This window comes from Taudactylus pleione, unplaced genomic scaffold (genome assembly GCF_031769625.1).
Source record: "Taudactylus pleione unplaced genomic scaffold, aTauple2 ptg000372l, whole genome shotgun sequence".
Taxonomy (NCBI): domain Eukaryota; kingdom Metazoa; phylum Chordata; class Amphibia; order Anura; family Myobatrachidae; genus Taudactylus; species Taudactylus pleione.
The window spans coordinates 6,858,903-6,886,790 of record NW_028284773.1 but is presented as its reverse complement, the minus strand read 5'-3'; the positions used below and the strand labels follow the sequence as shown (position 1 = coordinate 6,886,790).

The 27,888-nt window shown below is 40.1% G+C and overlaps 1 protein-coding gene across 3 annotated transcripts in view; it reads right to left on the bottom strand.

Annotated features, from left to right (window-relative positions):
* IL1RAP (interleukin 1 receptor accessory protein) overlaps window positions 1-27,888 on the bottom strand; it is a 299,347-nt gene that overhangs the window by 5,490 nt on the left and 265,969 nt on the right. Inside the window, exons 9-12 of one of the 3 annotated variants that reach the window (XM_088444804.1) lie at window positions 26,915-27,069; window positions 17,005-17,154; window positions 16,556-16,699; window positions 13,479-13,559 (exon numbers count right to left, since the gene is read on the bottom strand). In XM_088444804.1, coding sequence (XP_088300930.1) covers window positions 13,479-13,559; window positions 16,556-16,699; window positions 17,005-17,154; window positions 26,915-27,069 — 530 coding nt within the window. Of the gene's footprint in view, window positions 1-11,420; window positions 13,560-16,555; window positions 16,700-17,004; window positions 17,155-26,914; window positions 27,070-27,888 lie in introns of those variants that run through there. The other 2 variants (XM_088444806.1, XM_088444805.1) reach the window with 2 other exon arrangements.

Sequence of the window (27,888 nt, the reverse complement as noted above, 5' to 3'; positions counted from 1 at the left end):
GACTCAGAATGAGGTCCTAAATTATCAAAACAGAAACTATGGACTTTAGAACTGAACCTCATACATTGTTCCACCAATCAAAGTCTTGCGAGAATTATATAAATCCTATTATGGGGCTCATGTAGTATGCATGCTGTATGCATTTGGCAATAAAAAAAAACATAACATATGCACACTGTGCATGGTTTGCAAAGTTGGATGCACCTCAAAACGCATACATCCAATCACAAATGGCTGCCAATTATCGTTGTCATCAATGCATATTTTAACAAGTGATATGCTTTCTGAATGGTGTACAGAATGGGGCATATCCAATTAGCCGCGGGAGTTCACCCGCGACTAATTGCTGGGTAAAAGTCCTGCAACGCAGGGATTAGCTATTCAATTAAATAGGTTTTTCCCCATGTCATTAGAATGGAAATCGCACGGGGGAACACGGATTCCGCGAGAACTGTGGAATCAGTGTTATTCCCTCTCGTGCGAGGCCGAATAGGACGGCTTTACTTGGTGCGAGGTAAAGTCCGACAGCAGGGACTCGCGCACGGGGTCTCCCGCGCATGGAATGCCCGCTAACTGAATCCCGATCAGCGCGACAATAAGCTGCGGGGCAAACCCCACGGCTAATTGGATATGCCCCTATGTGTGTATTTCTAGTCATCTGCATGGGATGAATTTGTGAATACCCCCTATGCATACAAATCTGTGTAGGTATAGATTCACTGTTGCATGTGCAGTAAGGATATTTGAGCAGTAAATCATAATCACAGAAAACTGGGTTTGAAAAAAAAAAAAAAAGACTGTGGGCTCTAACTTTGGCAAGCATTAGTAATCGTATAAAACAAGTTATTTATAAGTGAATTGCCTTCAGGAGCTCCATAGTCCTCTAAGGGCTCAAGTCAAGATTATGCCTAGGAATCCAGTGTTGCTACCCTTTGTTCAATTTCTAATTAATAATGCATTTCACTTTAATTACTTGATTGCACATGATTATGAAAGGCAACAGAAAGGAGATGTGTCTAAAATAAAAAGATTAATAATTTATTAAAAAAAAAAAAAAAGGGAAGACTCAGTGAACCAACAGTCCTTGACACTTTCAATGAATGTGTCATTTAAAAGAGAATAGTAATTTCTTATAGTAGAGTGTAACTGCACTTAAGCTTCAGTGTCCATTGATTCTCCTACCTGCATCACTGTGTCTTCTTTTGTTACTGTTGACTCAGCTCTGCTCTCTACACACTGCAGGTCACTTCCTGGTCACATGACACATCCAAGGTGTCCATCAGTGCTGAAGCAACACCCCCCATACTCAGAGGCATGCCTCCATTAACTCTTTCTGCGCAGCTTACTGTCCGTGGTGTGGCCCTGCCCCCAGCTCTGCAAGCAGTGTCGGACTCTACAGAAGCGAGGCTGAGCTGTTGCTGCCTCATCTCTCATCTCCCTGCAGTCCCAGGGAGCTCCACAAAGCTGGTGAGTGTTAATTATAAAAATGATTACAATAAACAAAGAAGATGTTTATAAATTATAAATATATTCTTTGTATTATTCTCATCATTTTTGCATCAAATCTCAGGAGTATGACAGGGGAGGTTCTGCCCTGCTCTTTCCTGGAGCTTAAACCCTATATTCTCTATCGCATGCTCTTACACATACACACTAGGGTTAAATTTTGGCATGAGCCAATTAACTGACCAGTATATTTTTGGTGTGTGGTAGGAAACTGGAGCACAGTAGGAAACCCACGCAAGCACGGGGAGAATATACAACTATAATTCTACCAGCAACTTAAAGTTGGAGACAATAAATGGCTTGATGTGGAAAGTAATGCTGGGTACACAATGGCCCATCAATTGATCAGACAACATATCTGCTGCCAGTCGGCCAGTGTGCACAGACGATATGTCTGTGAACGACGTTGTTCACAGACATATCACATTGGCTGTGCTGCACAGCCGATGGACAGATATGTCTGCCGACACATCCGTCCATCGGCAAGTGTGTACAGGTGGTCTGTACAATATGCAGCGGCAGCCCCGACCTGCCCCCGGCCAGCGGGACCAGTGGCTGCCAGATAGATGATGATAGTTCAGTGTGTATGAACGACCATCATCTACAGATAAATCTGCAGATCACTCGATCTGCAGATATATCTGTCAGGTGTGTACCCACTTTAATACATGGTGGTCAGAGGTTTTATAATCTAAAACTTTGCTGACTGGGAGGGCAGAGTTCATCACTTAACTAAGGTCTTCAAATAGAAAATGATTCATTAAGAAAAGTTAGCGGCCCTGACAATAAAGGAAAAAGTAACACTGCCTAGCAAGTGATTAATTCATAAACTGTTTTTCATATTTAAAAATGTAACACCCCTAAATTATAACTTACTAGTCCGGTAAGGCAAGCATAAAACCTGTAATGTCACCTAAAAAATATTATGGCAATCAAAAGGGGATCCCAGTGAAAGATGGCCATCATTTGCCTTTTGCGGATTTCTGGCTGAGCATAACATTTGAAAAATCTGTGACATATTCAATATTTTATAATATTTATCGCTAATACTGTATGCGCAGTGCTAAAGTACAGACTAGAAATACAACCAGAAAACACAAAGGGCGATATTCAATTGTTATAGCGCGCCCGATCTACCGTCTAAAGTGACTGGAGATCACGTGGCGCTATTCAATTGTTGCTGTTTTTCGCGCTGATAGCGCCCAAAGTGGTCGGGTTTAGCCACATAAAATGGCTACCCCTGACCAAAGTGCTGGGCGCGATCGCGAAAAGTGCTGTTTGGGCACCCAAACAGTTCACTTGTCGCCCATTTAAGCTCGCACCCCCCTGGGGCTGCAAGCTGAAATGGTGCGCTAGCAGCTGATCGCGCCCAACAGGAGCAACAATTGAATAGCTCCTGTCGGGCGCATAAAGGGGCAAAACAATTGAATATCGCCCAAAGTGTCCAAAGCAGGCACAACTACTTACGGACCTTTAAAATTTTATTTTTGCGACATGCAATTGATCATGGATGGCCAAGGATACAAAATGAAAGCTGGAATAATATAGGATTTTGATATAAGCTTAATAGTACATGAGCAGTTTAGTGCTACCTGTCTGGACTTTCTGCAAACTCATGTGTTTACACTAGCCGAACTAATAAATAATGGAATGTTAAGATTTGCTTTTTAGAAGATATATATGTCCAGACAGTAAATAAGAAACCAGACAAGATAAGCCTCAAAATTTAATGATTAATGTATTCTTTATTTTAGACTGTATAAAAGGCTCTGCTGTAAAGTTATATAGTAGCATTCAATCCTTGAAAGCTCTGTACATATGGACATTTAAATAAACTGCTGTTTATAATAAGACTTGTAATTTCTGTTACTAAAAGGGAAGTTCCCCAAAACATTTTATCATTGATTGTAAAAAAAGACGGATATTAGAATTATGGAAATGTTCAATTACACACAACACTGTAGACATAAGGATATATTTTAAATCAGTGGCATTATGTCACTACAATAAGTGTAAATCATTATATTCATATTAATTCACCTTGTATATCCTAACAGTACAAACTGAGTGCAGAGACCATGACTACTGTATATTTGTAGTCATAAATATGAATGGGAGTTGACAAATTACTTTCTTCATAAAATGTAAGTACAAGCTTTGTACAGTCATAACATTTAGTGATACAGGTTGAGCCTCCCATATCCAAAATGCTTGGGACCAGGGGTATTTTGGATATCAGAATATTCCGTATTTTGGAATATTTGCATACCATAATGAGATATCTTGGGATTAGGGACCCAAATCTAATCACAGAATGCATTTATGTTTTATATACACCTTATACACTCAGCCTGCAGGTCATTTTAGACAATATTTTCAATAATTTTGTGGGTCAAACAAAGTTTATGTACATACATGAAATTCATTTATGTTTCATATACACCTTATGCACAAAGCCTGATGGTAATTTATACAATAGTTTTAATAATTTTTTGTGCCTTAAACAAAGTTTGTGTACACTGAACCATCAAAAAGCAAAGGTTTCACTATCTCAGTCGTGCTAAAAAAATATCTGTATTTTGGAATATTTTGGTATGGGAGACTCAACCTGTAATATAAAAATGAAAAAAATGCCACCATTCATAAACTTACCAAAGAGAATAACAATGACTTAAGTTATAATTTATGAACAGTGGGACTACTGAAAATAACTTGATATCTTAGCAATTTTCTTTAATTGTAAACTAAAAAAACAAAATAGAACAAAACATAAAACACCATATAATTTCACATATACCAAATAACAAAAGAAACAAATGACAATAAACAGAAAATAAATCTCACCTAGCTACTGCATGGGAGACAACATTTCTAATACACAGTAGAGTCAAACTTGGAATATAATGCAGAATATGCTCCCATTACACAATAATATTAGATCATTGAATTGTGCTGCATTTTATATTGCTTCTCATAAATATTCCTGAGACATTTTAATGCACACTGTGAAATCTCTTTGCAAATATTAAGCAATTTTATCACTTTTATCTAACAGTGCCAGGCATAAGGAAATCTGTTTGCATGATACACCTCTTGGAAGCTGACATGACGACACGTTGCGCTGATGCTTGTAAACTTTGCAAATGATGTAGGAAAGAAATGGATGGAGGATTTCCTTTGGGTGAACATAAGGAAGTTAATTGAGTTTAAAGGTACAGAAGAGCATTTCTGAATATATAATTTTACAGTGTAGCACTAATAAAGTATAAGATAGGGACATCATTAATCTTATTCATTGCCTCCCTCTGCCTAATTGTTTCTCTTTCCCTGAATATTGATGTGCATATTCAATACTGTCTGCCAAATGGGACTGGTTTGTTCTGAGATTTGCAGAGTTAATTCTGCCTCATTGTACTCTAATCTCCGATCTTGATTCAAATTCAGTGTGGCAGACGCCGCTGCACACAAGATAACGTATTCTCCTGACAGTCGTCTTAACCAGAAATTGAAATTGATTCTTTATGATTAGACTTACAAAAAAAAAAACCACTTGCTGCCGAGGTTCTACAGCATATTCTGGGTGATGCACATTGTTATTTTATGGAGGAAAAGAAACGTAAGAATGAGTATGTTACATTAGACATAAGTGAGAAATGCATGGCTCTGCAAATGCTGGGGAACTGAAAGTTCCAGCATACCCATGTTAGAAGTCTGTAGTTTCTCAAATACTGAATAATCAGAGCCAGATTAGCAATATGCACAATGCTGAACTCAAGCACTGCAAGTAAAACTTAACACACAATCTGAGGGGTATGTTTACTGAAGTGCGGGTTTTTAGAAGTGGAGATGTTGCCCATAGCAACCAGATTCTAGCTATTATCTTTCAGAAGGTGCTAGATGATGTAAAGTATTATTGTATGCTATGGCCAAAATCTCCACTACTACAAATGCGCACTTTAGAAAATATACCCCTAAGTGTCTTATAGAGAGAAAACAATCCTAAAACAAAACATGCAGTGAAATTTGAACATTTACATTAAATTAAAGGAAAAAGCATGCATATCATTATGCCAAGTAGTATAATACTGAGGGCGGATTGAATTAAACAGAAAAATATGGTAAAACCCCTGAAAATGCTGTTTTTACCGCATTCCCCATATGTACTAAGCACTGGAATGCGATGCATTCAGATCCCTTCCATCTCCCCCAGCGACATGTGTCCTTCTGTGCATGCGCAAAAGGAAGCCAGAGGGACTTCTGGGTGTTAAACCCAGAAGTCCCTCTATTCGGGGGTATCGCAAAGGTCAGCTCTTATCTGGAGAGCTGTCCTTTGTTATGTAAATCGCATTTCTAGGTACATATGGCGGTAATCAACTACGGTATGTATCCGATAAGAGGCAGGATGTACCACATCGCTGATGCTTACACTGGCAAGATGTGCCATGTAAGCACTTTTTGTGTTTCTACTATTAATCAAACCCCATCATGACTGGGTAATTTTTTACCTTTATGATCTGACTACATTTTAAAGTTTAGGTATGTGTAGGTCAAATAAATATTTTAAGCATTTAACAATGATTTTCTACCTTACAAGTGTCACTGGCACAATGGTCTCTAGAAACCATAATTGCATCACATGGCTACTAGTAAAGCGATCAGACATCTCCTCTAAAGCAGGATGGTGATAAACTGTAGATAGTCTATGCTATGAAGAAAGAAATCGCTTTATTCCACTTGTAACAAATATCTAGTGACCTTTACTATTATAACATTAGGGGCAGATTCCATTAGCTGCGGGCTGTGTCACATGCTCTCCTCTCAAAGAGTTTTATCATTCACAACGAGTGATAAAACTCGTTGTTTATGATAATGGTGCTCCAGCCAATCAGCACCCAACTGTCATCTGTTTGAAAAATGACCATTGGGGGCTGATTGGCTGGAGCACCATTTATCATACGCAACAAGTTTTATCACTCGTTGTAAATGATAAAACTAGTTGATAAATGAGGCCCAGTTCAAACCCAAGATCAAGATGCGAACAGTCCCTAAGCAGCGGTTAAAGCGGATTTCTGCTTGCAGCCTGTTTGTATGAGCAGAAATAAGCATTAACTGCTACTTTGGGACTCCTTGTGGTTCTCTAACTGAATAGCACCGGACACTTTACCAGGGGGAAGAGACCACGCGACACCACCCGTGGAAAATTGAATTGGTTTATTCCCCAATCCAAAAGAATGTGGATTTTTTTTTTGGCATATTATAAATTTGTACACATTTTAAAATGACTATATATTTAAGATAAAAAAAATGCTTTGTGTACAGAAGAATTATCAAAAAATATGGTTTCAGGGCTATATGGGTACAAACACCAGCTGAACTAGATCAACATCTGATTTGGATCTATTAGTTATTGCCCAGAAGGAAAATGATCTAATCCAGCAGTTCGATCTAAGCACTGATAATTTATATTTGGTCACACATGGACTAAAATGTATGGCCTAATATGATAGAGATCGAGCTGCTTGATGGTCAGGTCAACATTGTATGGCTGGTTTTACACTGTTACTAGCACTGCAGGCCCAATGAATTTGTTTGCAAGCACAAAAAATACTAATACATTAGACTAATGCCCTCTCAAGGAGACCTTTGTATTACATTTATAAGTTGCAATAAATAGTTATTTTCTAAAGTTTATATATAGGTGATATTGCACCTCTTTACATGAGGAATATAAAACTGTTCAGCAACTTGCTTAATTGTGTGACTAAGCAGCTCAGGTCAACCTAGTCCTTCCCAGTGGAGCTCTATTGAAATGGGCTGAAAAGATTCTGTTCTTCAGAAACAGTATGCAATGGTGGGGTAGGTTATTCTTAACATGCTCAATTGATGTTAAATAAAAAAAATTATCTTTGCCCAAGTTGTTTGTCTCTAAGTATGATCTGGCACACTCCAGAGGCTCTCTGCTACAAACATTCGTTGGCTCCCATAGACTCACTAGCTTCAGAATTGTTCTACAATCTCTCCATTCTGGAATATTAGTGTTTAATTACCTGCGTCTCTCCCCAATTCTTTCCTATCACACATTCCTTAATATCACTACCTCTAACCATAGCTTGATGCAGTACTGGGAATATATTGATTAACATGACTTCCTATTCACCAATTACTAGTCTTTTCCCTAAGGTAACAATTGGAGTTGAACTGGTAAGTAATGCTGAAGAAAGGTGGGATGGAAAAATAGAGCCAATGATGGCATATGCAACCATTAATATCACTTTGTATCTGTTTCAGTAGAATTACTTGTGTACTAGTGTTTTATGTGAAATAATGCATGCCTGCCAACACAGAATATGATGGCAGTAGAGATTGCTGTATCTAGACTGCCTGGATGTGGATCACTAAGAAGAAAAAGTGTTTCCTTATTATTCTTGCTTCAGAATAAACTACTGTATAACATACTGTATGTATAGAGGAAAAACGGTAGAGCTAGCAGTGGTGGATTTTGCCTATAAGCTGCAGCCCCCCCCAGTAAAATCCGCCACACTCAGTGAGCCAGTTGGAGTCTGTGCACTGCCTCAGGCTTCCCGTTGGGAGTGTTATCACAAACACAGGACAGGCAGTCCCAGAGGGAGGTGTTTTCTCCCAGGGCTGGAGCTACCAGTTCGGGCCGCTATTAACAGCAAGAGCCACTCCTTTGGTCTCTCCTCCACAAAGATCACAACTATCTCCAGATCCTCGAGACTGAAAGCTAGCTGTCTCTTTATTGCAGGGGTCCTACGTGGCTCTGAGGATGACATCCAGCTTGTTACTGGAGTCTACTGGTCACTTCATTCCCACACAGCGCTTCTTCCTAGAAGTACAGCAGGTCAGCTTGGCTGCTGCTGGATCAGCAGGTGGAATGGATGCTAGAAGAGCATTCCAAGCCTCCCTAGCAGCAGCACTTGCCCTCTCCAACACCCCACAGATTTTCTCATGATATTTGACTTTCCATAAATGGGAAACTTGGTAGCCCATGTCTTTATTCAGACACGCATGTGCGTGCGATTCAAAGTACATGTGTAAAAGGTGGACCAAATGCATTCATGCCACTGATTGGTCCTTCCAGGGCCCTGGCTGCTGGTGTAATCACCCAGAGACTGCAGGAAATGCATCCGCGCTGGGAGAGGCTGTTGTGAGACGGCCTGGAAGGAGAGCAGGACGCAGACAGGCAGAGCTGGGCTTAGCCCTCTCGCTCAGAAATTGTGCTCTCCTCCTCTTCAAATGACACTGAATTAGGCAGCACAGTGTCACAAGCTGTCATGCTCTCAGTTGCTGTGTGAAACAGCAGAAAGCTGCAAACAATCAGGAACTCTAGACTACACACTGGTAACTCGTCGGCCATCATTGCTGCAGTGCTGTGAGCAGTCCCCACCTCTCCCTTTTGTTTCCTTTCTGTGACCTCATCTTTGTGAGCCTGAATAAAGGCCATTATTTATAACATCCATACGTTTTGCTGGCCTTTCCCGGGTTCAGTTCAGAGACGACCCGGGAAAAACCTGGGACGAGGGTGCAGTGGAAAAGGTGTAAAAGCAGAGAACAACCCGGCAAAATACCGGGTCAAATAACTCGGGACAGACCTGGGATTTTGGTGGAAAAGGGGTATAAGTGTGTATAAGGGAAATTTAGCAAATCTTCCAGTAGTTTAAAAAAACTGCCCATCTTTAGTAACACAAAATGTAAATCTAGTTTAGAAAAATGCTAATAACGTAGGGATAGTTGACTTTTTCCCTTCAGACTATGTGCCTTTTTTGTAAATGCAAATGTAAAGCACTTTTAGTCCTATTGGGAGAAAAGTGCTATATAAATAACATTATTATTATTTAGAGATAGTTTTAGTGTTAAATAGCTGAGAAATATGTTGTGGTGCCCTTCTGATGAGAAATCTATGTACTATGAAATATTATGTAATTGGTTTTCACCATAAAAGACTGCCTGCAACATGTTCATACTGATTGTGTGTCTCAATTCACTAAGTATTATATATTGGGCCACTTAAGAAAAATACAAAACCAATAATCAAAAAAGAGGCCACTCAAATACAGCTAAATGAAATGGAAATTGTTTGAGTTCCTGTTCTACTATTAATTTAGGATTACCAGGTGCTTCCACGATAGAAGTGATCTTTCTTTCCTGCATAGGAGTTCCGCTGTAACAGGTATTGAGTTATTATCTTTAGCCGACCTCCCAGTTACGTCAGACAGGCTTAAATTTTGGTCTCCCAAATGTTTTTTGGTCTTCCAACATTACATTTTCCATTGAATGCAAGCTTCTCTATGTCTGTGTGTTATGGTACATTGTGACTAATGTCAGAAATTCTACTACTGCTGCTATTGGCCTAAATGGAAACTTTTTCCCTTACCGCTCCCTCTGTAATTTCTCCTTCACGAGTCCCCTAATTAATTTACAATTACCCTTTCCATAAATGAATTTGCTACAACTACCTTTTCCTTCCCTGTAGTTAATTTCTTTCCTGCAATTCATTCCCCACAATAATTCAAGACTTATCACTTTCTGTAATTCATTTTGCTTCTCTTTCCCCTGTAATTCATTCTTCCCAGCCCATTCTTACTGTACCTCATATGCAAGAAGTAGACAGGAGTCCATGGTATCAATCAATCCCAGCACCCCCTAGCCACTGCTTGTAATGAAAAATAGAGTGGCACATGTATTGTAACAAGAGTAAGAGGGATCTTCTTTTTTTACATTCCTACAAAACAGTACAAGGGTTTGCACTGCAAATTAAAATAATTTGTGTGCCATTGGAAGGTGTCATTCCATAATTTTGCACCCTGTTATTAAGTAGACATTTAGCTAACACCACTGTACTGATGTGAGCCAATCTCTTACCTGAAGTGAACAAATTTAGGGAATCAGTATAATTTACCGCCGGCCGGCAGTTCAAATCCCGACGGCGGAAGCCCGATAGTGGTAAAAATCCCGAAGCTACAAAAGGTAAGTATTAACTAACTTTTTTTTACCCCCTAACCCTTTAGGGGTGCCTAACCCTAACCTCCCCCCCTCAGTGCCTAACCCTAACCCCCTCTTCCCCACAGCCTAAACCTAAGTCTCCTGGGGGGGTGTCTAACCCTAGCCCCCCCTTCCCCTAGCCTAACCCTAAGTCCCCCCCGAGGGCCCCTAACCTACCTCCCCCCCTCGTGGCTGCGGTCCGAGTCCGGCTTACCTTCGATCGGTAAGCCGGATGTCGGGCTCCCAGTGTAGGTCTAATGACAGGCATCGGGCTTTCGACACCTGTCATTAGTACCTTGGCGGGATTAGACAGTCGGGAATTCGGCGGTCTGGATTTCGTCTGTCGGCTTGAGTCAGATACTATAATAATATTCTACTTAAATAACATAATATTGTCTAAATATGGTAAATATTTCTGCTGATCCTCTTTAGAGATTGCAACTAATTTCCAATAATATAAACCTTTACACTAAATTACCTACTTAGATTGATCTGTATTCAAGCAAAATGCGTGTTCCTTAATGGATACAGCAAAAAGAAAGAGCGCTAACCATTAACAGTATCACAATTTATTGATACCAACAATTCACTATACTATATATACCAATAAGAATTGCTGGTCACATAGACCTAATCACAATATTACAAATATGAATACATAGATCAATAAATGAAAAATAAAAAATAAGAAATAAAAAGAACACAATATATAAAATCACTTGATAAGGCCAAGCTTCTTATCCGTTAGTAGCTGCTACCAATACAGTAATCGCATGTTATGATTCAAGTAGGATTTCATTTATATTAATTATTTGTGTATAACCGTTTATTTTGTTAGTCACATTAGCACCTTTGTGAGGATTTTACCTCAGTGTGTGTTTTGTGTTCCTTAATGACCTTATGACAGCTAGTTTTACAATAACCAGGAAAAAAATCATAACTTTATTACATATAACTAACAAGAGTTCTTATCAACAACATGGCATCAGGCTGTAAATTTTAATCTATTGACTGTTTCAACAAATTCAAAAAGATCTTGCGATGCTGATGTTGTGATGCTCAGTTTCTGTACAAAAGCCAGGACAGGTTCGAACCTCTTAACTGTTAAAAATACTGATACACTGAAATTAATATGGTATGATAAATAAGTCTACAGTCCAGTTGAGTTCTATATTGCACAGAAACTATATCTATATGCAACAACAGAGTGAATAGTACAGCTTTATATATGATATATACATAAAATATAGAAAGTGTTTCATAGAAAACATGCTTTCAATAATATAAATCCCTGAGCTAGGAATAGGTGTAAATAAGTTGGCTCCATAAACGAGCGATACTGCGGCAGCCACCTGCTGGTTTAAAGCATATTAAAAAGGCAGATTTCAGTAGTTTGCTGAGGGGATGCATGACAGGTGGATGTATAAAAGTATGCTACTGGTTTGCTACATATTTGCTTGCCTAGAGAGAGCTACTTAATTCACTTTCACATTTATGCAAAATGGTTTGGCTGGTCCCGTGGGACCACTCAGAACATCTTCCTCCCAGACCTCTCTGATTTAGCTAAGTGGAGAATTTTTAACATACGCTATCAGACTCCTTGTAATTGCCTAGTCAGCAATTATATGTGCTGCTTCATTGAATGTGCAGTAAAAATGCAGCTCTCATGCTGTTAAAGACATGAATTATATGTATGATCAGGAGAGATTTGTATTATATGTGATGCTCAACTATAGTGGATAGTGATTTGAAATACATTAATTTATCAGAGCCTACTGTACTTAAATAACTTCAATAGACACAAAGAAAAACAGTTTTGGATGAAGTTTGATGAGATCAATTACAAATTAAAATATTAAGTTCTCACCATCAGTGCTCCTTTTAATAACACTGCAATAACAGGTCTATGGGTAAGGGATGCGGACAATAACTCAGCTTGACAAACCGGCCAAGCGGAGATAAGAGTGGAATGTTGGGTAGGAGCATTAGACCCACCAGATGGGATGGGACCATTAGACCCATAGGAATGTGGTGTAGGACTCTTGGACCTACCATAGACATTGCCAGACTTGGAAAGTCATTAAAAATATATTTTATCTCAGCAAACTATAATTTTATTTATTTTTTTGGCCGGAGTTATCCTTTAATGGTAGTCTATCAGGCCACAGAGTTTACGGCTTTTCTACAGTTTTATAAATATACTATCTATTTTATTCAATGTCTTAGCATGTAGCACGTTACAACATACAGTAAAGAATCAACTTTAAAATTCTTTGGTTGCAGCTCCTTCAAACTTCTTTACATAGTCACTGCACACCTCAGGTCATCCATTTATAATATTACATATCTCCCTTCACTCTCAAAGTTCATATGTTTAAGTTCTTGGGACTCTCTTATCAAAAAGATCCCATTTGCTCCTTTTCATAACATGCACGCTTCTTTCAGGCTTGTCAAATAAAATCAAAAATGGGGCGATACGCCATCTTACTCACTGAGCAAACTGGAATACATTTGGATAGGTGATATCTGGAAGTTTTAGCTACTGTATGCCAAACCCCTTCTACTTTTCCAAACACTAGAAAGCATCTAACAACTGCAAATATAGCAATACCTGGAACTGAAGTCCATATCGTGGACCTCTTAACTTTCAAGAATAGAATGTTTAATTTAGTATCATTCTATACTGCACATGGGGGACTGAGAGATCATGTGGAAACTACAACTGTCTTTTGTGGAAGATGTTTTCTTTACAGGCAGCGCAACGTGGAGCTGTTTCCAAAACCTACCCCCAGGATAATGTGATTTTTCACCTTTCCATTTAATCACACTGAGTACTGATTGAGCTAGTTTCAATTCTTTAACCTTCTCTCTGTTCTTAATAGGCTTAAATTGAACTAGCACAAGCTGGATATTGCCCTGGGTAGCCATGTTTTCCAAGCCAGCTTTCAGCTCCAGGAGGGCCTGTGTACCTTGGTGGACATAACTGGGGCTAATCACAACAAGCAGACGTCGGCTTTTCTTAATGAAGCTCAGCGTCTCGTCTGTAATGACTGGGAAAAGAAAGGCAATATGTTAGTGAATCAGAAAACTGCACAACTCTGCTTGTAGTGTACCAGGATTCATAGTAATAATAATATTAATAACCAGGAGATAGGAATCTGCAGACATAGGGGGCAATTCAAATGTTTTGCCGGTGGCTTTTTTTTTTTTTTAAGATGCCCAACAGAGCAATTCAATTGTTGCTCTGTCAGGGTGCGATAGCCGCCGGCGCCGGCATTTCTGCACGCACTCAGGAGGGTGCAAGCAGAAATGTGTGAGAAACCCCCTGGTTAGGGTTCGATAACCGCAGTTAGCACGCCCTAACTAGAATTTTAGATGGGTTTAGCCGTTTTACACGGCTAAACCTGGTCTTATAGGGGGCGAAGAGGGCGATAATTAATGAGTGCCCAGAACAATTGAACAGCAAAACTGGGCGCTCATTAATTATCATGGCTTAATAAACAATTGAATCGCCCTCATGGTGTTTGTACCTATAAACACTGTAAACGTTCAATATCAAACAGATTCAAACTTTGTGCAATAATTATAACAGGATGCAGGGAAACACTATAATGGACTGGAGAGTGCTAGCTGTGTTATGAATCATGAAAAGCAAATTATTATACCTTATAAACAGAGAAAAACCATGCCGTGGTATGCTTGTTTATCTCCATGTCCAACTGTAATCTAGTCACGTTAGAGTCTAGACCATTATCAAAAGTGTTATATACATACTCAATACACCAGATGGTCACAGCAACGAGACATATGTTTCGTACTGAAAACGTAACCAAGTACTTGCAAAGAATAACCAAATTATCTTGATGGGCCCTCCAGCAAAGTAAAAATAGATGTGTCTGGTGCTGTGAAGGTCATTTTAAAATGTTTTTCTTGTGCCCAAATACTCTGAAGATTGTCCAATTGCCTTCCACATGTTCACTTTTATAAATTACAGTATATTACAAGGAACTTAGAAGTTGTTCTCATACAACACATCTAATAATAATAACTTCACGAAATCAAATGCAACATATTGGGGCTAATTCAATTAGCTACATTAAGCTGAGATTTTACCACTGATCAACTATACACACAGGGCCTGATTCAGAGCCGGACGCTCTGACAAGAGCGCTAGCTCTGAATCAGGGCCCTCCTACCTAAAATTGGAGCGGCCTCCTGGCCACTCGCATAGCTGTGGATGACCACCCACAGCTTATGTGAGCGGCCAAAAAGATGGTCGCGATGGTCAAGACCATCGCGACCATCGGGCTTGCGACAAGACCCTGCGGTAGGGTCTCGCTGCCGCAAGCCCAGGAGTGCTTTTGGCTCTATCAGAGCCAAAAGCACTCCCACTGACATCACTAGTGATGTCAGTGGGGCCGGCCCCAGACGGTAGGCGTTCCAATGGGAACTCCTCCGTCTGGGTAGCAACGCCCCCGGCACGCCCACCAAAGGGGGCGTGCTGTCACTCACCATCAACAGCACGCCCCCTTTGGTGCGGGTCTCGCGCATGCGCACGACGGAGCTCCCTTCATCGTGCGCATGCGCACTAGGGCACCATCGACCCGCTTGCGAGCGCTCCGCATCATGCCCACAGTTCGCAGGCTACATTCATCATGCGCACTCCCGCGATCGCTGCTATTCACAATTAGAAAATGCTTGTCGTGGCACCCCTGCGGTACTTCTACAGTGCGCAAACTGGGGGAAGTGCATGAGAAAGTAGGGAAATCATCCTGAACCCCAAAAAAATTTCAAATAACAATGGATAACAGTATAGAAGGCTATTAGTGGCCATAAGCAAAATATTTGAGATTTTTAAAAGGGGATGTAATCATAATATCGACAATCGATATTCATAATGTTGACTTCACAATGTTGACAGTTATGATGTCGACATTGTTGAAATGACGACATTTGCAGGAACCAGGTTAGGGTTAGACTATGGGAGAAGAGGACCCGCTTGAAGTCATCCAGACATCACTGCCAGACACCGCTGTAGACCCACCAGGGACATTTTGTTGGCATTCTAATCATGTTGACATTTCATCATTGTTGGCATGATGAATGTCAACTTGGTTAGTGTCAAAATTATGACTGTCGATAAAATATACCATACCCCATAAAAAGTTAGTAAAAATTAGTATCCAAGTGTTCTTTACCATATGAAAGGCTGTAGATTATTTTGGGGTACAGATGAATAACGTGATTTTTAATTGTTTTTAAGAAAGTCTAAAGATATTGGGAAAAAAAAGACTCTTAACTCCCATTTACAAGTTCAAAAACCACTTTTCCACCTATACAATACCCCAAAATACATCTCACATAATTCACCCCATTTTTGAGCTTTTTACAATCAATCACCTGATAAATGACATGTTGTTGTTGCCCATTGGATCATGCTATTTAAATGCATACTTGCTGACTATATGGCTGCTCCCTCTGGGAGGAGGTAGCCAGGTCGGCACAGTGGCATGGTGCGGCATATGTGGGCGGCATGATGAAGTGATAACGTCATTGTGGCCCACACTCTGCTATACAATGCAAAGATTACCGGCATTGTAAAGCGGGGGCTGTGACTACGATGGTGTAAATCAGCGCATATCGCGTCAATGGCCACCCGGACCACCCACTTTACACGGGAAGTGGGCAGCATAGGTGGACACGGTACTGCTCTGGGAGACTTCAAATCTTCCGGGAGGTCGGGAGCGCCACCTGAGATTTGGTTCAAACACCTTCAAGTGCATTATTATTAATTGGGAGGGGTGTATCAAAGGTTCTGTCCCAATGTTTATACCTTAAAACAGATTTTTTTTTTCTACTTTTCACCAACTCAGTGGTGGCAAACTAAAATCTATGTCATCTCCCATTGAGACGCTTGTTAACACAATTTTTAATTAAATAACACAATCTCATGGCCATGAGTTTTTGACCCGCGCTAAGCCATTTTCTGCCAACATGTACCAATTAATTCGCCCCATTAATGAGGAAAATTCAAATGGTTACTTACTTCCACCGGGCAAACTGTCTCTGTCAAATATACACAGCTTGTAGCCAAATTCATTTTCCAGGACCCCTCTCAGTGTCACCAGAACAAACTCCTCTTCCTCTGCATTCCTCGCATAGGATACATATACATCGTATTCCTTTCCATCTACCAAAACCACAAAATGTGAGAAACAAAACATATGGCAGCAATACAAAAGTCCAAAAGCTGCACAAAAGAGCAGAGACATGATTCTGGTCAAGCTACTGTGTATTCTTTTTACCTGTATATCACATTTAGTATTTTTATAGAACATACATACTTTATTTAAAAAGAAAAATATATTGAGTGTAAGTCTAAAACATCAGTATAATAGTGACATATCTATATCAAATATTGTCTACACGTAACATACATCCCATAATAGTAACCATGAAAATGAGTAGCATATAATATTTTAAGCTATAAATTACCTCCAATTGTTTCATCTGTACCAAAGTGAGCCCTGTAGAACAGCACCATTTCCAGCCAGTAAACGTGGTACACCACAATGAAGCAGACCACCAGAAACAGGGTAGCTCCTAGACCACATGCCAGCTCAGTGATGTATCTTGGGGTGCCAACTGCAAGAAATGTGCCATTGTCATTGCCATGTTAATATGATGCTCATGTCAGCACTAAAACTACAAATCACATTCAAATTAATTGCAGTGATGTCCCTACTGTCTTCTTACAGACAGATTTCATCAGTAAAGGTACTGTATACATGGTCTTTACAGCACACGTCAATACAGTATATGCATAATAGAGTACAACAGCTACAAAACATAATTGGATGCATTTTTAGCACATTTCATTTCAAATACTTACAATTGGGATTAGGGAAAGTTCTCATTTATAATTTAAAATTAATCATGACTGGCTGTCTAAAGAAATCCTAATAGGCACACTAGCGTATCAACCATGCCTTTAATTGTGACTTCTTGTTATTCTTGTTGATGTCAATTATTCAACAGACAATTTAAAGAGGGAAAAAGAATGCTGAGCATTCTCATGGGACACTGAACAGATAGCTCTGCAGCAAAGGGGCATGTCAAGAGTTCATCAGAGTCATTTCCATTAAGACTGATAATGGTTAACTGGTCAAATAGTATCAAGAGAGCATGAACCCTAGAATAATGATCAGATCGCATCTCTGTAATTATATTGACTGACATGGAAATATGCCCAAAACATGTACAAACACAGCTCAAAAGACTCGCAGTTGATTCAGAAGATATTTTTGTCTTTATACAGTAACACAGGAATTTGACTTCCATGTTGGTAGTGAAAAATGCAGGGATAATTAGATGGAAAAAGAGGAAATGAAAGAGAGGGGAGAGACAGGGCTGAAGAGACAAGAGAGGAAGAGAATATAAACTACCCCAGGCAATGCCGAAGACATCAGCTAGAATATTATAGTATTGGAGGGTTAATTATAAATACAGGGAGGGGGGTAGGTGCGTAATGTAGAAGGTGGGGAGCAGAACATGCAGAGTTTGGGTGCTGTGGGAACAGTGGCGTAACTTCATCCCAGGTGCCCGAAGGCAAGATAAATGTTGGTGGACCACCCCCAATTTTAAATTTACCCCGCCGCACCTATGCCAGCCCCAGCTACCGCCGCCCCCTTATGCAGTTCCTTTTATACAGTGCCCACAGTAGTGCCCCATATACAGTGCCCCCAGTAGTGGTCCCCTATGCAGTGCCCCCAGTAGTGGTCCCCCCTATGCAGTGCCCCCAGGGCTGCATCTTATACAGTGCCCCTTATGTAGTGCATCTTATACAGTGCCCCCAGAAGTGGTCCCCCTATGAAGTGACCCCAGTAGTGCCCGCCTATGTAGTGTCCCCCAGTAGTGGTCCCCCCTATGCAGTGCCTCCAGTAGTGCCCCTTATGCAGTGCCCACCTATGTAGTGCACCCCAGGAATGGTTCCCCTATGCAGTGCTTCCAGTAGTGCCCCCCAGTAATGGTCCCCCTATGCAGTGCCTTCAGTAGTGCCCCTTATACAATGCCCCAAGTAGTGGTCCTCCTATGCAGTAACCACAGTAGTGCCCTTTATACAGTGCCCTCAGTAGTGGCCCTTCCTATGCAGTGCCCTAAGTAATGCCCTTTATACAGTGCCTTCAGTAGTGGTCCTTCCTATGCAGTGCCCCCAGTAGTACCCCTTATACAGTGCCCCATTATATAGTGTGTCCCCCTATGTAGTGCCCCGTTATGTAGTGCCCCCAGTAGTTGGTCCCCCCTATGCAGTGCCCCTTACAGATCTAACACAAGATACACACAGATTACTTACCTAAATCCCCGTTCCTGCGCCCGCCACCATCCACTCCTCTGTCCTCCCGCTCGGCACTATGGGAGAAACGTCATGACGTCTCTCCCATCACCACTGCGAGAGCCAGAAGGCTCCCTCTGTGGATACAGCAGCTAATGAGAGTCTGTCTGACTCTCAGGCTGCTAAAACAAACACATTGCCGGCTGCGTGCTTGTTACTGATCGGCGGGCAGGGGGGGTTTCTGTTTACTCAGAAATCCCCCCTGCATGCGTGTATGGTGCTTTAGGTAGGTAACGGCGGTCACATGCTACGTGACATCCGCAACCATAGAGCACTCCGGCAGCAGCAGGTCATGGAGGTGGATCGCCGATCATCATCAGCGCTCCTCCTCCATGCGGCTCCTCAGCCCTGCAACAGGTGGACATAGAACGGCCGGGTGACAATGAAGCCGGGTGCCCCCTTATGGGCTGGCGCCCGGCGGCAAATGACTCCATTGTCTCCGGGAGAACCGCCAATGTGTAGGAGGTGGGAAGAGCACATTCTGTTTTGCTGCAGTAGGTGGAAAGTCGCCAGTTAAATTCGGGCTCTAGGGCAGTGTGTGTGTGTGTATGTATATACACTCACATTCAGTTCCAAAAAGGCTTTATTCCAAAAGCATGGCAAACATACAGACTGGCGTGATGTTAGGTGCAGTTTGGAAGCCTTTTTGGAACTGAAAGCGAGTGCCGGTCTTTCACTTTACCCTTGGGTAAGAGATGAGTGTGTTTACATTAACTACCTCTGGACTTGTGCAACTCCTATTACAAGTACCGAGTGCAGTTTCGGCCAGACATACAATATATATATAAATATATATAAATATATACACACACACACCAGAAAATGCATGAATAGAGCATTGAAACATTGGTATCAAGTTTTTAAAATGTAAATTAAGACAGGTTTTGCTACTTTTTTACGAGCTTAATATTGATTAGGATGTATAATCGCTATATTAACCATGTGTTGGTCTTGATTTGGACTCGCTCTGGTTTCTAAGTGGGAGGTTTCTCAAATCTTGAACGGTGTGTCTTAGGGGTGATTAACTGCTATGTAAGTCAGCTCTGGGCACTGGGTTGTTCATTCTGGGTTGAGGAGTTGACTGGTTTGCATACTATGTGGCTGTCCAGATGAAAGTCCACAATGGGACCGAAACGTTGACTAAGTATGAATTTTTGTAAGTCAGAATAAATATCTCCATTTTTTTGCTGCTATTGATGAGTACCTTTTATTTGTTATATATTATATATACTATATATATATTTATATATATATATATATATATTGTGATAGAAGCACTGGAGAAGTTAGGGTTGGCGTGTATTTGTGTCCCAGATTCCTGTAATATGTGTTTTAACCCCCAGGAAGAGTCTGTTTTACAAGCAGATCTGAGTGTCGGCTTTTGGTAAAAGCCGGAGAATGGATCCTGGGGGTGTGCATGTGAGAGAGAAGCGAGGGCTCCATCCACAGGGCCATTTCAGGTGTTAGGCCTTTCAGCCTGAGAGCAGGCTAATGAGTGATTACACCTGGAAGTGGCTCATAAGAGCTGTGTAGTGTCTTGGTGCAGTGTCTCACACACCCTGGGGAGAACAGACACTGAGGTTTTGTTCTGAGACACTGTGACATTGGTATGTACTATGTTTGTGGTAAGGCAGTAGGTCCTGCCACATGTAGAGAGGGAGTTACCTGTCTAGTTAGAGCCCAGACGTGCTAGGGTTTATTTTTATGTTTTGTTTGATTACACTGTACAACAAATTAATACTTTTAATTTGTTTCCTTTCTAAAAATAGTCATGCATTACTAATTTGAGGTCAAGAAAAACTAAAATGATTTCAGAATGTTTTTACTAGCTCTATTTTTTGAGCTACACTACTTGCACTATACTGTATGTACATTAGTAATATAGTCATAGTGAAAAGCTATTTTAAAATAATCTATTTTCTTGATAGAAAATAAATAACTGGTTTTAATCCAATCAATCACAAATAAGAACACAAAATGAAACAAACATACAGCAAACGAAACAAACATACAGCATACGAAAGTACTATCTAATATAGTGGCCTACTCATGGGGGTGCTTTCTCTTTGCTTGTCACTTGTACTCCTCTTCTGGGGCATCTCTTGTCACTGTCCAACAGTAGTGATTCACCTACCCTGATATCTTTGTTCCATTGCTGAAATGTTTTGGTGGAATCACTCACTATGCTTGTCTCTCAGTGCACCACAGTTATCTTGTGTGGGTAATCCCGTGAATCGCATATATTTGAATAGGGGAGGGGACAAATAACTAATTTAATTGGGTCATTAGGCCCTGCCCCCTCTGCGCGGAACGCAGATTGCTGGTAAGATTCTCTCCATTCTGCCAACTTCACTAGGAATACCCCTACATCGTCATAAATGGGCTATATCTCGGAACTCAGAGCTAACAGAGTTTTAAATGTCATATTCATTCTTTGCATTCTGAAATCCATTAGAAGTAACTATTTTCACATCGGAAACATATTCATTGTTGTGCAGTGTTATTGGTGTCACAATAAAAAATGGTGCCGACCAGCTTGCACGAAAAGCCACGACTAGTGCTGTTTCCTGGCTGCTGTGTGTAAGGAGGTGTCCAGCTACCCCAGGAGAGGGACCCCTACCCCGATCATATCACAATATACACATATACACACAAGTTTTGGGCAGGTGTGGAAAAAACGCTGCAAAGTGAGAATGCTTTCAAAAATAGAAGTGTTAATAGTTTATTTTTGTCAAACAACAAGATGCAAAGTGAATGAACAGAAGAGAAATCTAAATCAAATAAATATTTGGTGTGACTACCCTTTGCCTTCAAAATAGCATCAATTCTTCTAGGTACACTTGCACAAAGTCAGGGATTTTGTAGGATTATAGTCAGGCGTATGATTAACCATTCATACCAAACAGGTGATAATGACCATCATTTTCATATGTAGGTTGAAACACAGTCATTAACTGAAATAGAAACAGATGTGTAGGAGGCTTAAAACTGGGTGAGGAACAGCCAAACAATACTACAAAGGTGAGGTTGTGTAAGACCCTTTCATGTCACAGATCATACACCATGACAAGGTCTCTCCCAGGCAAAGATTTAAAGTAGACTGGGGTTTCAAGATGTGCTGTTCAAGCTCTTCTGAAGAAGCACTAAGAAATGGGTAATGTTGAGGACCGTAGATGCAGTGGTCGGCCAAGACACATCATGATTCCCTTCAAAATCGGAAGATATCAAGCAACGCCATCAGCTCAGAACTGGAAGAAACCAGTGGGACCCAGGTACACCCATCTACTATTTAGAGAAGTCTGACCATACCTTTGACGTGGAAACAAGGCCAAGCGACTCAACTATGCAGGAAAACATAGGAACTGCAGTGCAGAAAAATGGCAGCAGGTGCTCTGGACTGATGGATCAAAATTTTAAATATTTGGCTGTAACAGAAGGCAGTTTGTTCGCCGAAGGGCTGGAGAGTGGTACAATAATGAGTGTCTGCAGACAACAGTGAAGCATGGTGGATGCTCCTTGCAAGTTTGTGGCTGCATTTCAGCAAATGGAACTGGGGATTTGGTAAAGATTAATGGTGTCATCAATGCTGATAAATACAGGCAGGTACTTATCCATCATGCAATATCATAAGGGATGCGTCTGATTGACTCCAAATTTATTCTGCAGCAGGATAACTACCCCAAACATACAGCCAATGTCATTAAGAACTATCTTCAGTATAAATAAGAACAAGGCGTCCTGGAAGTGATGATACGGCCCCCACAGAGCCCTAATCTCAACATCATCATTACATAAAGAGACAGAAGGATTTGAGCAAACCTATATCCACAGAATATCTGTGGTTATTTCTCCAAGATGTTTGGAACAACCTTCATGCCGAGTTCCTTTAAAAATTGTGTGCAAGTGAACCTAGAAGAATTGATGCTGTTTTCAAAGGGTGGTCACACCAAATATTGAATTGATTTAGATTTCTCTTCTGTTCATTCACTTTGCATTTTGTTAAATGATGAATATAAACTATTAACACTTCTATTCCTTTAAACCATTCTTACTTTGCAGCATTTTTTCCACACCTGCCTAAAGCATTTGCACAGTACTGTGTGTGTATATATATATATATATATATATATATATATATATATACACCAAACTTTTATCAAGATAAGAAATATGCATAACAAACATACCTTTATACATGAAAAGCACCACGTGTAAAGCCGGGAGCCGGGACCACTCACCCGTCTGGTGGCACCAAAAGATGACGTCATGACGCACAAGCGTCTAGGCTCGGCCTCCCTCAATCGTGTCACCATCACCATAACTACCATATAAACAAAGACAAAGTCTAAAATCAATCGGCACAGATATAGAGCAACTTACAGATAACACAGACGGGATCAATCATACTAATAATTATTGGGTATTGGCAAATTATGTCCTATAGTGAATGAAATTATTAGTATGATTGATCCCGTCTGTGTTATCTGTAAGTTGCTCTATATCTGTGCCGATTGATTTTAGACTTTGTCTTTGTTTATATGGTAGTTATGGTGATGGTGACACGATTGAGGGATGCCGAGCCTAGACGCTTGTGCGTCATGACGTCATCTTTTGGTGCCGCCAGACGGGTGAGTGGTCCCAGCCCCAGCTTTACACGTGGTGCTTTTCATGTATAAAGGTATGTTTGTTATGCATATTTGTTATCTTGATAAAATTTCAGTAAAGAACTGAAACGTTGAACACTAAACGTCACGCATCGATTATTTATTGAAGTTATGCCGCGAGTGCCGCACCTTGGCTATTTGTATTCTAGGAATCTGTGAGGGCACCGGCAGCAGATACTTTTCGTGTGTTATTGGGAGTGCCAGGCCATCTGTGATTGTGTGTGTATATATATGTGTGTATATGTATATATATATATATAGTCAGGTGCATAAATATTGGGACATTGACAGAATTTTCATATTTTGGCCTCTATTCACCACCACAATGGCTTTGAAATGAAACAAACAAGATGTGCTTTAACTGCAGACTTTCAGATTTAATTTGAGGGTAATTACATCCAAATCAGGTGAACGGTGTAGGAATTACAACTGTTTCTATATGTGCCTCCCACTTTTTAAGGGGCCAAAAGTAATGGGGCTTTCAACTCAAAAGCTATTTCATGGACAGGTGTGGGCTATTCCCTCGTTATTTCATTATCAATTAAGCAGGTAAAAGGTCTGGAGTTGATTCTAGGTGACATTTGCATTTGGAATCAGTTGCTGTCGACTCTCAATATGAGATCCAAAGAGCTGTCACTATCAGTGAAGCAAGCCATCATTAGGCTGAAAAATCAAAACAAACCCATCAGAGAGATAGCAAAAACATTAGGTGTGGCCAGATCAACTGTTTGGAACATTCTTAAAAGAAAGAACGCACTGTAGAGCTCAGCAACACCAAAAGACCCGGAAGACCACGGAAATCAACTGAGGTGGATGACAGAAGAATTATTTCCCTGGTGAAGAAAAACCCCTTCACAACAGTTGGCCAAATCAAGAACACTCTCCAGGAGGTAGGTGTATATGTGTCAAAGTCAACAATCAAGAGAAGACTTCACAAGAGTGAATATAGAGGGTTCACCACAAGATGCAAACCATTGGTGAGCCTCAAAAACAGGAAGCCCAGATTAGAGTTTGCCAAACAACATCTAAAAAAGCCATTACAGTTCTGGAACAACATCCTATTGACAGATGAGACAAAGATCAACTTGTACCAGAGTTATGGGAAGAGAAGAGTATGGAGAAGGAAAGGAACTGCTCATGATCCAAAACATACCACCTCATCAGTGAAGCATGGTGGTGGTAGTGTCATGGCGTGGGCATGTATGGCTGCCAATGGAACTGGTTCCCTTGTATTTATTGATGATGTGACTGCTGACAAAAGCAGCAGAATGAATTCTGAAGTGTTTCGGGCAATATTATATGCTCATATTCAGTCAAATGCTTCAGAACTCATTGGACGGCGCTTCACAGTGCAGATGGACAATGACCCGAAGCATACTGCAAAAGCAACCAAAGAGTTTTTTAAGGCTAAAAAGTGGAATGTTATATAATGGCCAAGTCAATCCCTTGACCTGAATCCGACTGAGCATGCATTTCACTTGATGAAGACAAAACTGAAGGGAAAATGCCCCAAGAACAAGCAGGAACTGAAGACATTTGCAGTAGAGGCCTGGCAGAGCATCACCAGGGATGAAACCCAGCGTCTGGTGATGTCTATGCATTCCAGACTTCAGGCTGTAATTGCTTGCAAAGGATTTGCAACAAAGTATTAAAAAGTGAAAGTTAGATTTAGGATTGTTTAGTTTGTCCCATTACTTTTGGCCCCTTAAAAAGTGGGAGGCACATATAGAAACCATTGTAATTCCTACACCGTTCACTTGATTTGGATGTAATTACCCTCAAATTAAATCTGAAAGTCTGCAGTTAAAGCACATCTTGTTTGTGTCATTTCAAAATTATTGTGGTGGTGAATAGAGGCCAAAATAGGAAATTCTGTCAATGTCCCAATATTTATGCACCTGACTGTATATATAAATATATATATATATATATATATATATATATATATGACAAATGGCACTCCACATAAGTCCATAAATTTCCCTTGCCTTGGTGTCCTCCCCAGGGATTTCTCACCGTATAGTATCATACATGTAAAACGGCGGCACTCATAGGGCTCCAGCTTATATAAACAGAATCAACTCTAAGGCAATGGTACTGCCAAAATTTCAATATCCTTTATTAGAGATTTTCCTCAGGGACCAACATAGTACACCGAAACACTAATAAATATATATATATATATATATTAAGAAAGAACACTCACGCATGTGCCAAACCACCAGGAGCCGGCGCCGGGGGAGGTGACATCACATTGCAGCGTCCCACTGCGGATGTGCTCACACCGCGGGCGGCGTCTGGGTCTGAAGACAGGGCTTCGGCCCAGAAACGGTCGTAGACCTGACAATATATGTTTTTGTTCTGTAAATTCTCTGAGTGCCGTTTCTTTCTTGGAGATATATAGATATATATATATATATATATATACACACATACATACACACGCACACATATCATTTTTTTTAATAACCACACACTTGACTAGATTCATTTTTGCTATGAAGTTTATATTGTATATATTGTGTTAAATTATCAAAATATATTGTGTTAAATTATCAAAATGTGTCAAGAACATACAGTACATGGACAAAAGCAAAAAGAAAGCGGTTATAATATTAGCCTGTTTTCAGCAAATAAAAATGTGTGTTCTGCAGAAAACCTACATGGGAATGCTTTCAATTTATGCTTAATATTGACAAGAGTGCCTGACCCACAAAAACATCTGAATAAAAATTAAATTATCTAGTTGCAGAATTGACCCACAATTTTTTTTCCCTATTTTCCATAATTAACATTTTCCATTTGTCTAGCCCACACCTGTATGCATTTTGCAGTTTCAGATTTTCTCTCCTTTATTTTGAGACATTGCGTGCCAGATTCAATTAGCCACTGTAATTTACAGCATGAGGAAAAGGGTGGCAGTCTTGGGCTATTCAATGACAATCCCTTTTGCTCGCGTGGTAAAATTGCGGATAGCGTTTGTTAACCAATAGGTTCCAGGATAAGTACCCGCAGCTATGGGTTAACACGTTCATGGTACCCACGATAAGGGCACTTACCACGTATGTTACCTCCCTCAGGTCGAACAGAGATCCACATTGAGTGCAGCCTGCAGTTAATTACTATGGTTAACTGAATCTGGCCCTACTGCAGTTAATTACTGTGGTTAACTGAATCTGGCCCTACTGTAGGTTTAGGTTTCCTTTTTTGTTCTTTAAAATTTCTTTTTTCATTTATTTCTTTTTTCAATATTATATTGAGTTACACATTTCCTCAAACAGGAAGAAAAGACATCGGATTTATAGAGAAAACAAAAAAAATAACAAATCTGTGTGTGCTGTCTGGTCACCTTTCTCTTTGACAAGTGCTTGCCTGGAGACTGCACCCAAACGGTTTTTTGCAGAGCAGGTATAGTTGTGCTTGAGTTCATCTGGAGTGATATTTTTAATTTGTAGATTCTTTATTATGGTCTTGGCTCCAAGTCTGGTACTATCAACTGTAATGCTAGAAAAGAAATTGAAAAAACACAGTATTCACTTGTTGCTTTAATGTGCAATAATGTAGACAGTGAAGCACAAACTCATGCTTACACGCTAGTTTACCAACAAGTTCACTCAGAGGGTATGTAAATGGTTGAAATATCAGTGTTTGTCCTCAGTTGCCTCCAAGAACATTTAAAAAAAAAAACAAATAGCAAAGCAAACTAGATGGAAAGTTTTGTGCGCCAAACCATTTTTATTTTACAGTTCATTGAAACACAAATACAGTGTATAGGGTAATTCCACACCAAATCAACATAGGGTTTCAACCTGACCGTTTCAAGTGTAATGAAATTTGGTACATTACTTGATTCCTTTGGTGTGAAGATAAATTAAAAATCTTAGGCTGATATGTATACTGGTTTTGAAGTTATATGCCTTTAAAGCTTCCATATTTAATGAAAAATGTGCTATTAATAGTAGTTTAAATTGCTTTTCCATCTCACCTAATTGAGCTAGAGAGTTGGATAAGGTCTCATTTTAAACATCTTTTTGTGGGCTTCCATATTCTATATAACAAAGCAGCATGTTTTAATAATAAAAAAAAAATTAAATACATTTTTTTTTCTCAAAGTCATATTTTTTAATTTTTGAAAAAGCTCTCAAGAAGTGTTCATACAGTTGTTAATAAATCCCCAAATATTCATTTTGGGATCATCTGCTACATGAGGTTTTCACTTTGGACTGTTTGTTAAAATAATGAAGGAGAACATTCTAGGGCTGTTCTTTACTTTTAATTTATTTCCTTAAACTATCCCCCTGATGTATATTATGTACAATGACA